The sequence below is a fragment of the Strongylocentrotus purpuratus genome, unplaced genomic scaffold (genome assembly GCF_000002235.5).
Source record: "Strongylocentrotus purpuratus isolate Spur 01 unplaced genomic scaffold, Spur_5.0 spur5_scaffold_17, whole genome shotgun sequence".
NCBI lineage: Eukaryota > Metazoa > Echinodermata > Echinoidea > Camarodonta > Strongylocentrotidae > Strongylocentrotus > Strongylocentrotus purpuratus.
Genome location: NW_022145602.1, coordinates 13397649 through 13414300, shown reverse-complemented (window position 1 = coordinate 13414300; position 16652 = coordinate 13397649). Strand labels below are relative to the sequence as shown.

General features: G+C 39.0%; 1 protein-coding gene across 1 annotated transcript in view; it reads left to right on the top strand.

The window, feature by feature from the left end:
• The first annotated feature begins 7901 nt into the window (after positions 1 to 7901).
• Positions 7902 to 16652, top strand: part of LOC115925071 (43 kDa receptor-associated protein of the synapse-like) — a 48476-nt gene continuing 39725 nt past the window's right edge. The window contains exon 1 of the mRNA XM_030988222.1: positions 7902 to 8594. Coding sequence (XP_030844082.1) covers positions 7902 to 8594 — 693 coding nt within the window. The remainder of the gene's footprint in view (positions 8595 to 16652) is intronic.

The window sequence follows — 16652 nt, the reverse complement described above, 5'->3', positions numbered from 1 at the left end:
AAGGATGCATGCAGGAGCAGAGAACATTTGCGCACAAGTTGAAATGTTCGAGAGAAAAAACAAAATCAAAGTTCGCAGATTGTCTGCTGACATGGCTAAAAAAACGTGTCAGGTTTTGTTTTATTTGCAGACGGTGATATAATGCAATAATTCAAAATTAGTCTTCAAATATGCATCTTTTAAACAGGTTGGGTCACACAGCTACCCCATTTTAGTGACGCCCCGGCATCATTAATATATCTATCAATAACAATTATTTTTCATGTGGGGTACCCCAAGGCTTGACCCTTGGGCTCCTAGTGTTTACAGTCTTTATCTTTGATTTCTATTGATCTTCATAATTTCAGATAATCTTCGTTCATCCTGTTTGCAGATGACTCAAACATTTTCCTAAGTAATAAAGACCCTTCTGAGTTGATAATTACGTTAAATGATGAAACGAAAAAAGTGACACACTAGATTCAAGCAAATAAGCTTTCATTGAATTTCCAAAAAAAAAAAAAAAAAAATGTTTTTCAGTAATATTTTACCCTCCCTTCCTGGTGACAAAATGTTTGATAATGTAAGAATATCGGAAGTGTATTGTACACGATTCTTAGGCCTCATTATTTACAATAAACATTCTTGTACGATTAATATTGACAATTTGAGAACCTTTATTCTAGAAATATTGGAATAATCAATAAAATGAAATATTATTTTCCATCGAACACTCTGAAAATGCTTTACTCTACACTTGTCCTCCCTTATGTAAAATACGGAATTATTGAATGGGGAAATTCCTCAAAAACACAAATTGATAGAATTCTTTAATGGCCAAAATAAAATGGCTTTTCGAATTATAAACATCGCTGGATTCTTTGCACATACTTACAAATTATTTTATGAAAATAATATTTTGAAGGTTTTTGATGTATATTTACTTCAACTTGGTCAATTCATGTTTAAACTGGATGCAAAAGATTTATCACAAATATTTAGTCCTAGGTTTTTCAAAATATGAACAATATCATACATATCCTACAAGACAGTCTAACCTCTATCATTTACCGCGTGTAAGAACAGTATCAGCAATTCATACCTTTATGTACAATCATGGACCCAAATTTTGGAATTCACTTGAACCTACTCTGAAAAATGTTCTATATTATATTCATTTAGACTTCACTCTAAAAAAATCTTTAAAAAAAATGTCAAGTGAGTTATTATTGGAAATGCTATTTGTATATTTCTTTGAATATTTTTTTTTTGATATTCCCATAATATGATGCAGCTTATATACGCGAAATGGTTTGAATTCATGTAAGACTTTGTGATTCTCTATCTTTTTCTTCTTTACTTTCCTTCTCTCTTATAAGTATCTGCTCTAATTTCTTTCTCCCTATCTATCTCTTTTCCAACTATAATCTCAGTTGGACCCCTCGTTTTTCGAACTGCACATTATCCTCATCTCGCTCCCTTCCTCATTCTTTCGTCACACTTTCTTGTATATTTTTAAGTAAGTTATTTCAAGGGACCTATAGTATTACAAGCTTCGCTTCTCTTATGGGTCCCCCTACACTCCCTCTTCAGCTTGAAACAAAGGAGATTTGTTTTTTCATTATTTTATGATACAGGCTATATTGTGCAATAGTTATAGATATGTGTAATAGTTATTAAGATATGTGTAATATTTATTAACATATGTGTAATAGTTCTTAAGATATGTGTAATAGTTTTTAAGATATGTGTAACAGTTCTTAAGATATGTGTAACAGTTCTTAAGATATGTGTAACAGTTCTTAAGATATGTGTAATGGTTCTTAATATATGTGTAATAGTTCTTAAGATATGTGTAATAGTTCTTAAGATATGTGTAATAGTTCTTAAGATATGTGTAATAGTTCTTAAGGTATGTGTAATAGTTCTTAAGATATGTGTAATAGTTCTTAAGATATGTGTAATAGTTCTTAAGGTATGTGTAATAGTTCTTAAGATATGTGTAATAGTTCTTAAGATATGTGTAATAGTTCTTAAGATATGTGTAATAGTTCTTAAGATATGTGTAATAGTTCTTAAGATAAGTGTAATAGTTCTTAAGATATGTGCAATAATAAGATATGTGTAATAGTTCTTAAGATATGTGTCATGGTAATTAAGATATGTGCAATAGTTCTTAAGATATGTGTAATAGTTATTAAGATATGTGTAATAGTTCTTAAAATATGTGTAATAGTTCTTAAGATATGTGTAATAGTTCTTAAGATATGTGTCATAGTTCTTAAGATATGTGTTATAGTTCTTAAGATATGTGCAATAGTTCTTAAGATATGTGTAATAGTTCTTTAGATATGTGCAATAGTTCTTAAGATATGTGTAAGAGTTCTTAAGATATGTGCAATAGTTATTAAGATATGTGTAATAGTTCTTAAGATATGTGTAATAGTTCTTAAGATATGTGTAATAGTTCTTAAGATATGTGTAACAGTTCTTAAGATATGTGTAATAGTTCTTTAAGATATGTGCAATAGTTCTTAAGATATGTGTAATAGTTATTAAGATATGTGTAATAGTTATTAAGATATGTGTAATAGTTCTTAAGATATGTGTAATAGTTCTTAAGATATGTGTAATAGTTCTTAAGATATGTGTAATAGTTCTTAAGATATGTTTAATAGTTCTTAAGGTATGTGCAATAGTTATTAAGATATGTGTAATAGTTCTTACTTAAGATATGCGTTATAGTTTTTAAGGTATGTGCAATAGTTCTTAAGATATGTGTAATAGTTATTAAGATATTGTAATATGTAACATTTATACCTGTATTTTCAATAGTATGATGTTCTGCCCTTATTGTGTTAAGAATTGTTTGAGATGTGTGAAAATAGATAAATAAACTTGAAAATAAATTTGAAACGTGTTTGTTGATTAAGAGTCGCACAGCCAATAGACTGAAAGAAACCCACAACCTGTCTAGAGATGTATGGTAAACGTTTGATTGGGGGAAAATGGCCATAAGGAAACTAAACAAAACGGAAAGAGAAAGAAGATGATAAAAGTTATGTCTGTTCATAAGTGTAAACGCTACTACAAATTCGTGATCTTTAAGGAAAGCTGGTAGAATCCTTTCTTCAACACTCTTTACCAACGTAACGAACTTGTAATAGTTTGTGAGTACGGTTGAGTCCCGTTCGTAGAATTCTACGTTAAAGGCCGTCTGTACTTGTTTGGCTAGGAGGGATTAGACCACCCAGGGTGGTTACTGACAGGTGGCTATCTCATCAACTCAGTTCTCAATTAACATAAGAAAAAGAGGATCATGGGGGACCAATGGTCACCGATTGGGCACTGTTTTCTATATAGAGGGAGCATGTAGATACAAGTAGTACAGTGGGGCGTTAAAATAAAGTGAAGTGACCTGATGTGTTTCGTACGGTGTTAGTTCCTTTAGAAATGACTTAGTTGAACATGAAATGGAGAAATTACGTGGGAATGAAATGGTAAGTAAAATAAATCCAAGTGAGAAAGAGAGCGGGCATAGCGCGTGTGAGGGGGAGAAGGAAACGATATATATGTTAGAAGACTAGAGCCGTACATGCTTCATTTCATATGTTACCAAATCAACCCCTCGATGATCTATGGCACCATTAAAAGTATGGAAATTATCATCCCATGCTGACGTTCGGAATTCTATGTATGAAAGCGACCGCTCAACAAATTGAGCTCAACTGTGCACTTTGGGGAGAGATCGGTTCGCCCTCTATTGACAAGTGCGTGAAAGTGTGCATACAGATCAGTGAGATGGCGTCCTTTCAACCGGTTGATACAAACATGTAAAAGTATCATTATTCGGAGGGGAGGGGAGCTCTTTTACTAACTGTATAATGTTAGCCCTGTCGGCAGGTGCACATCCAGGGAGGGGGGGGGGGGGGATAAAAGGACAAAGATGACGTCCTTTCAACCGGTTGATACATGCTAATGTAACATAAATCGGGGAGGGGGGTTGTGGTTGGGAGGGGGGAGGGGCTCTTTTATAAACCTTATGATGTCAGCCCTGCCGTCTGCAGTTGCACATCCAGGGGGGGGGGGGGGGCAGATAAAAGGAAAAGTAATAGAGGAAAAAGAAGGTCATAAGATATGCTGTGCGTTGTTAGCACAACATTTTCCGGGCTTGTGGGAAGCTGCCCTGGATAGGTTGTTGCGTTAGAATTGCATACTACCCTAAATCCCCCACCCCACACCCTTCAAAAGCCTCACTACCTGTAATACAAATAATCGATTAATTTTGAAGATCGAGATTGATTGATCTTCATGACTGTCTCATCGTCGTATTTGGTTTCCGTGTCTCGTGAGGGTATGAGTAATCGTCGTCCGTCCGTGATCTCGCATAATCTTGTCGAACTCGTGATTGAGACACGGACAAGAGGACGTCAAGTGCATGCAAAATCTGCACCCTCTCTCTTTCTTTCTTTCTTTCCCGTCTTCCCGCTTCTCATCTCTGTATATTTCTGTGCCTTTCTCTCTCTGTCCTCCCCTCTTTTGTTCCCTTCTCTCCTCCTCCCCCTCTCTCTCTCTCTCTCTCTCCAGTACATGACGTCTGACTGTCTGTCTTTCACCTTATCCCCTTTCTATATTTCTGTTTGTTTTCCTCATGTCTATCTCTCTGTCTCTTTCTCCTTTTCCCGCTTCCCCTTTCTCATCCCTTCATCTTTTCGTGCCTGTATCTCTGTTTATCTCTCTGTCTATCTCTCTCTCCAATAACTGTCTGTCTGTCTCTCTCTCTCACCTTATCCCCTTTGTATCTCTCTGTTTATTTGCCTCATTTCTATCTCTCTCTTTCTCCCCTCTCTCTGTCTCTTTCTCCTTTTCCCACTTCCCCTTTCTCATCCCTTCATCTTTCTGTGCCTGTCTCTCTGTCTATCTCTCTCCTACCCCTCTTTTTTCTCTCTCTCCAGTAACTGTCTGTCTGTCTCTTACCTTATCCCCTTTCTATCTCTCTGTTTGTCTGCCTCATGTCTTTCTCTCTCTCTCTCTCTCCTTCTCCCCTCTCTCTGTCTGTCTCTCCTTTTCCCGCTTCCCCTTTCCCATCCCTTCATCTTATCCTATATGTATCTCTGTCTATCTCTCTCTCTCTCTCTCTCTCTCCAGTAACTGTCTGTCTGTCTCTCTCTCTCTCACCTTATCCCCTTTGTATCTCTCTGTTTATTTGCCTCATGTCTATCTCTCTCTTTCTCCCCTCTCTCTGTCTGTCTCTCCTTTTCCCGCTTCTCCTTTCCCATCCCTTCATCTTATCCTATATGTATCTCTGTCTATCTCTCTCTCTCTCTCTCTCCAGTAACTGTCTGTCTGTCTCTCTCTCACCTTTTCCCGTTTCTATCTCTCTGTTTGTCTGCCTCATGTCTATCTCTCTCTCCTTCTCACTCTCTCTGTCTCTTTCTCCTTTTAAAAGTAATTTTAGCTGTCTGTCTCTTCACCCTTTCTATCGTTGTGTCTCTCTCTTTCTCTCTCCGATTACCCTCTCTCAGTCTCTTTCTCCATGACGAAGGGGGAGTAGGAGGAGAGGGGGAGAGGGATAGGGAGCAGGAAGAGAGGTGGAGGAGGAGGAGTAGGAGGAGGAGGAGAGTGTAATGGAGAGGAGGGCTAGGGAACTTGGCATTTTCAATCTGACACGATAGTTTTTTTTTCTCCAAGCGATCGCCTGTTCTCACCCGACACTGCATGGCAATTTTAGGCCGGCAACTGCAACAAATACAAGAAAAGGAACAATTTTCTGCCCCCCCCCCCCCCCCGCAAGAAACTCGGGTCCCCTCATCGCGTCTCGCTTAATAATACACTGGTCATGGATAACCGTATTAATATTAGCAAATGTTAACCACTGATGGATGAGATACGGCATACAGATGACTAGAATTAATTGAAAATAAATATAAATTGATACATCGATCATCGGAGGTTAATCACAGCAGGGGGGGGGGGGGGGGGGTAGCAATATTGGATTTAACGGGATATTACTCTATCTATATAAACCCTTGCCACCATGCATAGAATACAGACACTACAACCGTTAATGTTTCTTTACAGCGAGATTAATCTCTTTAAAGCATTCGTAAGCTCAAATAATTATTGAGTTATAGGTCCATGGTAGAAGCGAGTTTAATCGGTAAACGTTTTTCGTAACGTATTCCTAACAAGTGAATTAAATCTCTATAAACCCCAAAACTTGTGTAATCTTTTTCCAGCGAGTCAAATCGCCTGTGATATTTCATCACAGTGAGTTTAATCTCTATAATGAAGCTTGCTTTTATATACATGATCTTTTCGGCGAGTGTTAACGCTTGCATACAAAAAGGACAATAATAGGCAGATGATTTCAGCATTTAGGGAGTGAATACCAATACAGTGTCACGTGATAATGGATGGAATGGGTTTGGAGTGGGATAAAAACGATTATCTGTAATAGGCTTTTATCACAATATTGTTCGAGTTTTGCAACCTTCTACTTGTCCCGAATACCAGCCCTAAAGCCGGATCACACATAGGTAAAGACACATTTTGTTGTGACGCATTTGAAAGGGTCTTCTTCTCACTCATTGACTGAGTTTTTTTCCCTAAAAAAGCAACCTGCCTTTAAGGTTCATTTTAAATACACTGTTACCCATAAAGTTGGAATAATATTTTCTTACTCCTTTTCATGAAATGATTGATGAAATTATGCTGTTTGTCCCTCTGCTCACTATCTTGGAATTGCATATGTATTAATGACGATGATAATGAATGTCAAATGGTGCTGACGGCAAATGGCGCTCACGACACCGATGATAGTGGAGGATAGACGGGGAGGGGGACACAAGTTCGAAAAAATAATTGACAGCCCCCCCCCCCCCCTCTAAAAAAAAAGCTATCACATTTTCAAGTGCAAAGTTTTGAAGGGATTGGGTAACTTTGCCTTAGATTGTAAACAAAATCCTGGATTTAGCTCATGCTGCAATCACAAGTATAAACCTGTAGGTCAGTCAGGAATCCCATGACTTTTAGAAGCCGATCGCCTGTCTCATTATCACATGATTGGGATTCGAACTTAAAAAACCGTATTCCTAACGTTTTTTGTTTATTTATAAAACTACAGTCTATGAGGGGAAATGCGTATATGGTAAAACCGATCACTCTAAGGATTTTACTTTTTTTGAAGCATTTCATGATCATCTTGAAGCTCAATTCTTTTAGGACACTGATAACACGTAGGGCCATGCATAAAACGGGAAACATTGTTAAACTATTATGCTTGGAAGCAAAACAAACACAGAATTGTGCATATCATTTATCTCTTATTTATGAAAGGATATATATCACTGGGGACACATAGCGACTGTTATACAAAAACGAAACCAAGACCTTTTCAATTTGCTAAATAATATTGGACTATTTCTGGTTCTGGCAGCGGCATGAGGAAAGGCTAGTATAAACACCAATCTCACAACTGAGCAGACCCCATCTAGCGCGCGCATAATAATATACCCGTGCTGTTTCATTGATCACAAAGTATGTAAACACAAACTAGCGCAGCTCACATTGTACAGCGCTGCACACGTGTGCTCCACAGACCATACACTGAATGCACGCAGTCCCAATGCTGATATGGTTCTGTCTCGTCCTCTTTCTCAGTTGGGTTCAGTGTTGACATTTCGCAGGCTGGGGTGAAGGCGTGAAAGAGCCAGCGAGAGGGAAGTCGTCGGTGGTAGAAATCATACATGCTTGGGTTCTGCGTGGCTCACTCACTCTATTCTGCGGGTAAACCACAACGCGAGTTGCGCAACTTCTCAAGACGGTGTGAGGATATAAAGGATTTATGTAGCTTTTCGTAAGAATTGTGAGCTGTGTGAGGTGGAGTTGGTTGGAGGTGGTATTGCTGGAGTCGGGGCACCATGGGCCAGCGACAGACACGCCAGAAAGTGGACAAGGGCTTGAAATTGTACCATGCCAGGAAAACGGAGCAGGCTGTTCACGAGTGGAAGAGGGTTTTGTCGAAGGTGAAAGAACAGCGGTTGCGGTTTGAGGTGCTCGGGCACCTGGCACAGGTGTACGGAGAATGGGGCTTCGCTCGGGAGAAGATGCACTATGCCGTCCAACAGATGGACATCGCTTCCGATCTGGAGAGCGACGAACTCAAATCGGAGTCCTATCTAAACTTGGCGATTTCGAATGAAAGATTATGCGAGTACCACAAGTCGCTGTCGTACGCCAGACACAGCCTGGCCACCGCCATGAGCTCGGGTGTAGGGTCCTCCAAGTTGGGCTACGTCTACCTGGCGCTTGCTGCGTCCAACCTGGGATTCAGCAGTTTCAAAGACTCCTTGGAAAACTTGGAGAAAGCCGTGAAGATGGCCATCGAAGCCGAGGACCAGATGCTGGAGTGCGAGGCTTATGGGTGTTTAGGGAATGTATACAAATGTCTCAAGGATTACGACAGGGCTTTAAAGTTCTATGTGAGGGCCAGGGAGCTCATTAGGTGCAGGGGGCAGGACTGGCCCCCTAGGTTGAAGACACAAGCCTATTTGAACATGGCTACGGCCTACAGGAGTATGAGGAAACTGGACATGGCCATGGACTGCGGTGAGGTGAGTGCATAACATAGTGTGATAAGTGAGAATGGGGGGAGGGGGGCGTCCATCCAGTGAGGTTGTCTGGGCCTGAGGAGGTGGGAGGGGGGGGGGGGGGGCAACTAATCTAAGATGCACCCCAGGGTCGACGACCCGGCAGAATGGTTCAAGCGCGGCATCTATTGGAATGGTACTGATGAAGATGACAATTGTGATGATGATATTGATCATGATGATGATGATGATGATAAAGATGATGAATTGATGAGGAGGAGGAAGATGATGACAATGGTGCTTATAAGTATGCTCATCAAAAATATATATATATTCCTTGATTTTCTTTTCGTAGACTCTACCTTCTTTCACCCCAATTTTGCGGAAATATTCTGACCGTTATTGCTACCAACTCATCCACGACAATTTGTTTTCAAGTCAACCATTCGATTTTGGCACATCAAAAACACCTTCATCGCACAAAATAACAGATACCACAACCGCCACCAACACCACTACCATCATCATTATCTCTGTAGTTACCATACAAACATCACCAATGCAATGCCGGTACCGACCCCTGCTCCTTTCACCTTTCTCTAGCTCTCATATCATTACTTTCAACTCAACTACCACCACCACCATCACCACCACAAGTTCACAGCTATCTAAATGATTTCAAATCCACCATTGATCTTTGATTTACACATAATTATTATCTTGTAATAATTGATTCAAGATGAATCGTCTCTTATACTGCATTATAATGGTACAGTCATCAACTAATTTTCAGCCAAATATTCGAGTGATCATTTACTTTAAGTTTGCATAATGATCGACGTTTTGTTTCCAAAGCTTTATACTTGTATGAAAGTGTGATTTTGATTTTTAATGATTATGTCCTATAACTTTCTATCAATTTCCTTTTTTGTTTTAATCGATGACCCTATATACTGTATGACCATTTTTACATTGCATTCATTGTGCAATTAGTCCCTGGACTATTAGTTTGTATTGTTAATAAGCCACGTTGAATGGAATCGAATTGAGTTGATTTACCTTCTCCATCGTCACTACCACCAACATCATCATCATCATCACCATCTCTTAATCCCATACCAACCACAACTCAGTGCAATTCATCATCGGATTGTCATCTACATATCTGACAGCGGTTGACCTAGTATGATAACTCAGGCATCCCAAATGTTTTCAATTCATTCTCTCGTGACATATATCACAGGAGTACTATATAATGGGGGCACTGGGTTTCATCGTGAAAAGGGGGTGTTTAAAGAGCATTGGGGGAATCATAGTAAGCCCTGTTTCACAAAACTTGCCATCAGTGACAAATGACAGGTTTTGTTATAAGCTACTGAAATCCTTGCTTTTGATTGGTTATCAGCACATTTGTCACTGATTTTTGTCATTTTTCATTGGAAAAAAGACTTTGTGAAATGGGTCCCTGGTAACGATCAGTCGATCAAGAATAGAAGCCAACCAAACTACATCACCATATGATTGTATTGATGTATTAATGAAATGCATTTATCCAATATAATTTTGTTGAACTGCTGAGCAATGAGCGAACGAAGAACGCATTTCATGAAAAACATGGATTTACGAGAAAATCCATGGTGAAAAAGACGAATCTTTATTTACGTTTAAAGACTGATAATGCTTCTACATTTTGTGTTGAAAGCTTTTTTTCCTTCTTCATATCTCAAAATCTAATTACAAAAAATATATATCTTCACAGCAGTTCACTTTTTCCTGTGAACCAGTTGAATATCGGCGGCTTATTTTCTACTTACCCCATCAAATGTCAAAGAGTTAGAATATGTCTATTATACAGTTACATCGATTACTGCCTACGCGCCGTAATCAAATAATTTCATACCGCCCCCGCCCCCACCAACCTTGCTGGCTACGCCCGTCATGTCGTGTTGAAGAAATGGCATAGGGTTATAATGGAGTATCATTACATCGTTTAGGGTATAGTATGCACAATACAATAATGAACAATGTACAATACTACCACATCCGCCCCTTGTCACCCCTTGCTGGCTAGGGGCTACGCCCTTCAGCTGATAATGAAGTAGTTAACATGACCATGATTGATGCGCCTCATAATGAAGACGTTTGGGATGTAATTACATGTCCTCATCACCTCCCTTCGACTCCACCGATCTCATTAAAGCGCCCTATCCTACGACTACACAAACGTTCCTGGAATGCTTTTCGCACATGCCCACCCGACTTCGATGACGTATGGCTCAGTTTAATTGAAGTGACAACTGCGTTTATGAGAGCGATTATTCCCGACTTGTGGGACCTGTTCGAGTTATTGGTATGATTTGTTCCAGCTATGGCTTTGACTTTGGAGAGCGATTGGAAAAATGGGTTCCAAGAAAGAGGAAAGTTTACGAGCAGCCGTTAGATTGATTTCCTCACTTGCATATAAAGAGACATGCCAACAGTAGTCCTTGCACTCGACATAACTTGTGTGGGACCTGTTCGAGTTACTGTTATAATTTGTTCCAGCAATGACTTTGACTTTGGAGAGCGATTGGAAACATGGTGTCCAAGAAAGTAATATGATAGTTAATGAGCTATCAATCCCCCCACCCCCCTCCTTCGCACTGGCAGGGGAGTCACTTAACACTAATTATGATAGATCACATGATTTGTATGGTATAGGATGATCATAATATTCTGTGAATCTAATAACGAGATTACCTGTGTGAGCTCTTTGGTGTTTCAGCGTAATATTTTGCAGCTTGATTTTGATTCATTCCTGTCCAGTTCCAATGTTGGCCTAAGCATGTAACTGATGCATAACGAATCAGTAATTAACATAGAACAATGTAATAAATTCGTATTCCAGACAGAAAATGTTGATGAAATGCTGTTGACGAAATGACACATCTTCCATCATCGCAGATATCAATGTCACTTATCACGCCGATCATTCTAAAGTGCTCATTAAATGGATCAACCAAACAATGGATCGATTTGGGTTTTAATGTCAAAAGGTTCAACTTGAAGTGCTTAACTTTATTTGCTTTTGTATAATACGGGATAATTTTCATCATTCATGAAAATGGCAACGGCGAAAGGTTAGAAACAGATCATGACCGACCTGTATATTTCAGTATACCCGAATTCACACATTGGTTTGATACTCATTTGATTGAGAGAGCAGGGGACCGTTTTTCGAAACCGTCATAAGTCTAACTTTTTAACTATCCCATTGAAATGTGTGTTCTAGAATTAACACGCGTTTCAATGGGATAGTCAAGAAGATAGAATTATGACGGTTTCGAGTAACGGGCCCCAGTTGCGTAAGGTTAGCCTCTAGATATTTTGTTTTGGTTCATTCTGATCACGTAATAACAGGCTACGTAATTGCGGGTATAATATCATTTCAGCATGTTCAAAGCGACAATCGCAACATTTTGCAGGGTCGTGGAACTATTTCTTTCTCCTTCAAAGCAATATGGAAGGCATTTAAATGGTATAAAACTCATTTTCCCCACACATCCAAGAAAAAAAATCGTGTGAATTCGTTGAGTTGCCGTATACATCTTCGTCCTCTCAGCGAATTCGGATCGTGTGAGAATCGACACTAGCGAAAAATAATCCTTCAGTCGCGACGACTTGTGAAAAAACAATTTGCATTAGCGAAGATACGCAGGTGGTCCCCGTCTTCAGAAAGGTTATTCGAAAATGGTGGTACGATTGTTTGTGGGTGAGATTGTTACTGGTTGAGCGTCTGGGACCCACATTTCCCAGAATTGAACGGTCTGTTGACATGATGAAGAGGAATAAAGGCTGGGTTATGATTTCAATTTTATGATACGTTTTCTTAGAAAAGTATCATCCTAATTCAAAGAAAGGTTTAACAGCCATTGTTCATCTGTGATTGAATTTGGGTGCCTTCGGTCACCTAGCTTAGTATTCGAGGTAAGAAATCCAAATCATAATGTACCAGAACTAAATATTATAACACCTTGAAATCATACATGTATGTGGCGGATGGATCTTTGACCTAGCATTGTGATTGGTGCTTTTAATGCATCACGTGACATTGATAGATAATGCGATGATTGTTGTATGCTCTTCCAGATAGGTCTGACAGGTAATGCGCGCTAACTTTTTATAAAGAGCTGAGGGACATGTATTTTATTGTCCCATCTAATTGTGAAAGAATAATGTTGGTAATGGTATAACGAAATGAAATTCTAATGAAACGAATTTATTAATAAATATGTTCTTCTTTAAAGAATCTTCATAATGCGTGGAAAATCATAATTGGTTGTATGGTTAATTCGAATGTTTTGATTCGTCAAAAAGGAATAAATCCTTCGGCGAATGATAAAACTTTTCATGGTGTTACCTTACAGCAAAAGAAATCTCTTTAGTATTATTATTATTAAGGTTATGAATATAAGCACCTTATAATAACGTATACAACAAAACATTCAATATCTGTATAATGTAAAAGATTATATTCTACTTGACTGTGCACCAGGCGAGGAAAGTGCTTCTGATGGAAATCAATCAGAGAGTTGCAAACAAAAGCGGAGATGACAAGACTGTGCTTCTCATTTCACCCATCTTCCCCTCGACCTTGTCCTGGGCTGATCGTTAATTTCCGCTTGTAAATTACCGTGATCGTCGGCAGCGCGCCATGTCCCGCAGACGACAAAAAATGTTTTCTCGCGCCGGGATCACGAATTTGCCGCCAACATTGCGCGTGTTGAAAGGCGAGATCGTGTCGAGTTTCGATGGGTAATACGGCGATTACTTCTTCTCGAAATGGGGTTGTGTTACTGGTAGGTGGGTGTAGAGGGTGAGTTTCGGTGGTAGGATGAAGGGACGGGGCAAGTTACTGATGATTGTTGAACCACTCGGATGTTTGGAATGTTCAGTTCAGTATATTCATTCTCCAATTTGAAAAACAAAAGCAAAATAATGACAGAAAGAAAGAAATGTATTAACTAATAAAGAAGTGTCTTGGGGACTTATGAATCCGACCAACTGGAACTGGAGGAGCGCCATGAAAAACACACATCTCCCTTTCTCCCTTTATTAGGGCTACTGATTGTCACCATGTCCCTCCGTTGCTTTGTTTCCAAACGCCTCCCCCTTATTCGTTTAGCAAATACTAAAATCGAAACCCTGGCGTAACGTAGCCAGGGGGAAGAGCAGGCATTAAAAAAAATGAAACTTATGCAGGGATGACAATAGAGAATAAAACAACGTAACACCGTTACACAGTTGATCACACGATTCGACCCCCCCCCCCCCTCCCCATATTTCCACATCCTATCGATACCCGGTTGAAAAAGGCCTGACTTATATTTATACCCAAAACGCCCCTGTCCGTGAAATTTCCGTCCCCGCCCTTCGAACACGCTGATGCCGGGAAGGGAAGCGAGTTAGACAAGCAGAACTGAAAAGAACAATCGATCTCATGATGAGCTGCCAGATGAATAACCAAGCATGAGTAGAGCACTTAACAACATCAGAAAAGGTCCCTGGTTTGACCTGGACAGTTTCGACGTCAAGTTGAAGGTTGCCAGATAATCGAATTTGAAATTTGACAAATGCATGTATTTATGATATACAATGTAGTATACTGTCTACCGTTTTTTTATGTGTGCATGTAGACACAAATGTACAAAGTTGTATTTAGTCACATTTCCTCCTCACTAAATTGAGAAATGGGAAGTTTCATTGGGAAGGCTCCCATTTATGTGTCATTGCTTGGTTAGGGATATTAGTTGATCCTTGCCAACATATCTTTTGTTTTAAATTGTTGTTTAATTCATCGATATATTTTTAATTGATATTTTGCCCTCTCGCTCCATGAAAAAAATCATTCTCCCAAAGTTCCCAACAAATTAAACGCTGCTCCATTCGCTGTTTGATTTTATCATGTTTTTTGGTGCGAACTTTGGTTATTGGTTTGTTTTACTCACATATCACCCCCATCAATCAATATTTCAGAATCGAATTATAAAGGTGTTATAGAATAGTTTCAATATGTCAGTAAAAGTTATTCCATCAATCGGGGAGTATTCACCTCGCCCCCTGCCCCCTGTCCCTCCTTCCTTTCCTCACGCTAATATTTGAGATTAATTTTCCAAATCCCGCGTTGACCTTCCTTCGAGTCACGTGACAGTTTGGTCATTTTTTGTTAACCCGAGCTCTGAGGCAAGAGTATCAGGTGACATAACGCAACACCCAATATCAATATCACAGTCATTAACATCTTCCGCAGGGCATTTGGTTTTTGCGGTCGTTTTCCAATATTTTTGTTCGCCGCCCTATTACTATTAGCGTTCTCTTTTTCTCCGCCGCCCGTCCCATCTTGCCATTTACGCGTAAGCAACATTAAAGGGATCGTTTAACAATGTTAAATCTGAGATACATGGTCCTACATGTTACCTGTGTCTGTGATATGGTGTAATATTGAAGCCCTAAAAAAATCGCGCTTCAAAATGATCAAGAAGTGCCTCAAAAAAATAAAAATCTTTGAGTGACCGGTTTTACCATACTCGTTTTCCCCAATAGACTGTAGTGTTATGAAAACCGTTCGGCGAACGGTTTTCAACATTTGTAATTCCAATCATTAAAATCTTGATAATCAGACAGGCGATCGGCTTGTAAAAGTTATGGAGTTCCTGACTGACCTAAAGGTTTATAATTATCATTGCAGCATGAGCTAAATCAAGGATTGTTTCTAAAGAATCTAAGACAAAGTTACCGGATCCCTTTAATGGAAAGGTCAGAACCCATTTTCATTGTAGTACAGTATACTAAAGTCACAAATCGCGACGGAGAGCATAACAGGCACCATATCGTTGTGATCTTTATCTCTATGTACATGTATGCAAAAGCATTTCCTTCATCTCAATCAACTTCTGTATTTTTAACTCCGAGCTTCCATCAAAGGAGACAAAATGTAGTTTGCATCTTCGCTCAATATACCCGTTTTATGACTTAATGCTTATTCTTGTTGTGTATGTTTATGTGTAAGTCCCAGTTTACTTCTTTCCCTCATTGAAAAAAGGATATTGAGGGTTTATGTCGATGGATATTAATGAATAAATCAGGGTTACATACTTATCCTTCAATGAACCATTTTAAAGTTAAATGTAGTTTGGAGAACGTTGATACGCGATGCCTATATAAGTATAAATGAACATTCGGCCATCCTATTTGTGCGCTCAGATATATTATGCATTGTAAATAGAATAAAGATACAAGGGCCTTGGTAACTTTAAGTGGGAAATGCCATTCGATTTACGTGATTCTATATAAAAAGGAATTAATGATCGCAATGTCCTTGCTATTTAAAGATGGACAAAGCCAGCGAAATAGAAAGAGAGAGAATGAGAGAGAGAGAGAGAAAGGCCTTCGTTGTCAGATGCGAATCTATCTGGAGCTTCGTCGATTCTTTCACTTTGGATATTTCCAAAGTCTGAATGAAATATCTAGGTTCCATTCTATTAAATAAACCCGTTATGTTCTCAATAATGACTTGTAGAATAATACGTAACAGATTTTAGTGCCACTGCCCCATCGTAAACATTGTAGAAATAATGAGTAATCCATTTTCAGTAGAACTCTGTATAGATGCTAACCTTCACTGTCAGGTGGATTTTTCGTAAATAAATTGATTTCGCTTTTGTATAATAATACACGAATGCATGTTAAATGAAATAGTTCCGTGTCTTAAAGCCCCACTGCACTAATTATAGCTACTTGCGCCCTCTATATTGCAAACAATGCCTTTATCGGTGACCATTGGTCCCCCCATGATCCTCTTTTTCTTATGTTAAGTGACAGCTGATTTGATGAGATAACCACCTGTCAGAGACTTTGCAGGATGGTCTAATCCCTCCTGTAAACTAGTACAGATGGGCTTCTAACACACTGTAGCAAGGTACGTTTCATAATAGCTCATTACCTTCATTTCGAGCATTTGCGATAGCATGTGAAAATCCCAAATATCTACGCTTTTTTCTTGTTTCCTTGTAGCGTCCCGTTCCAGATTTCTTGCTTTGAGAG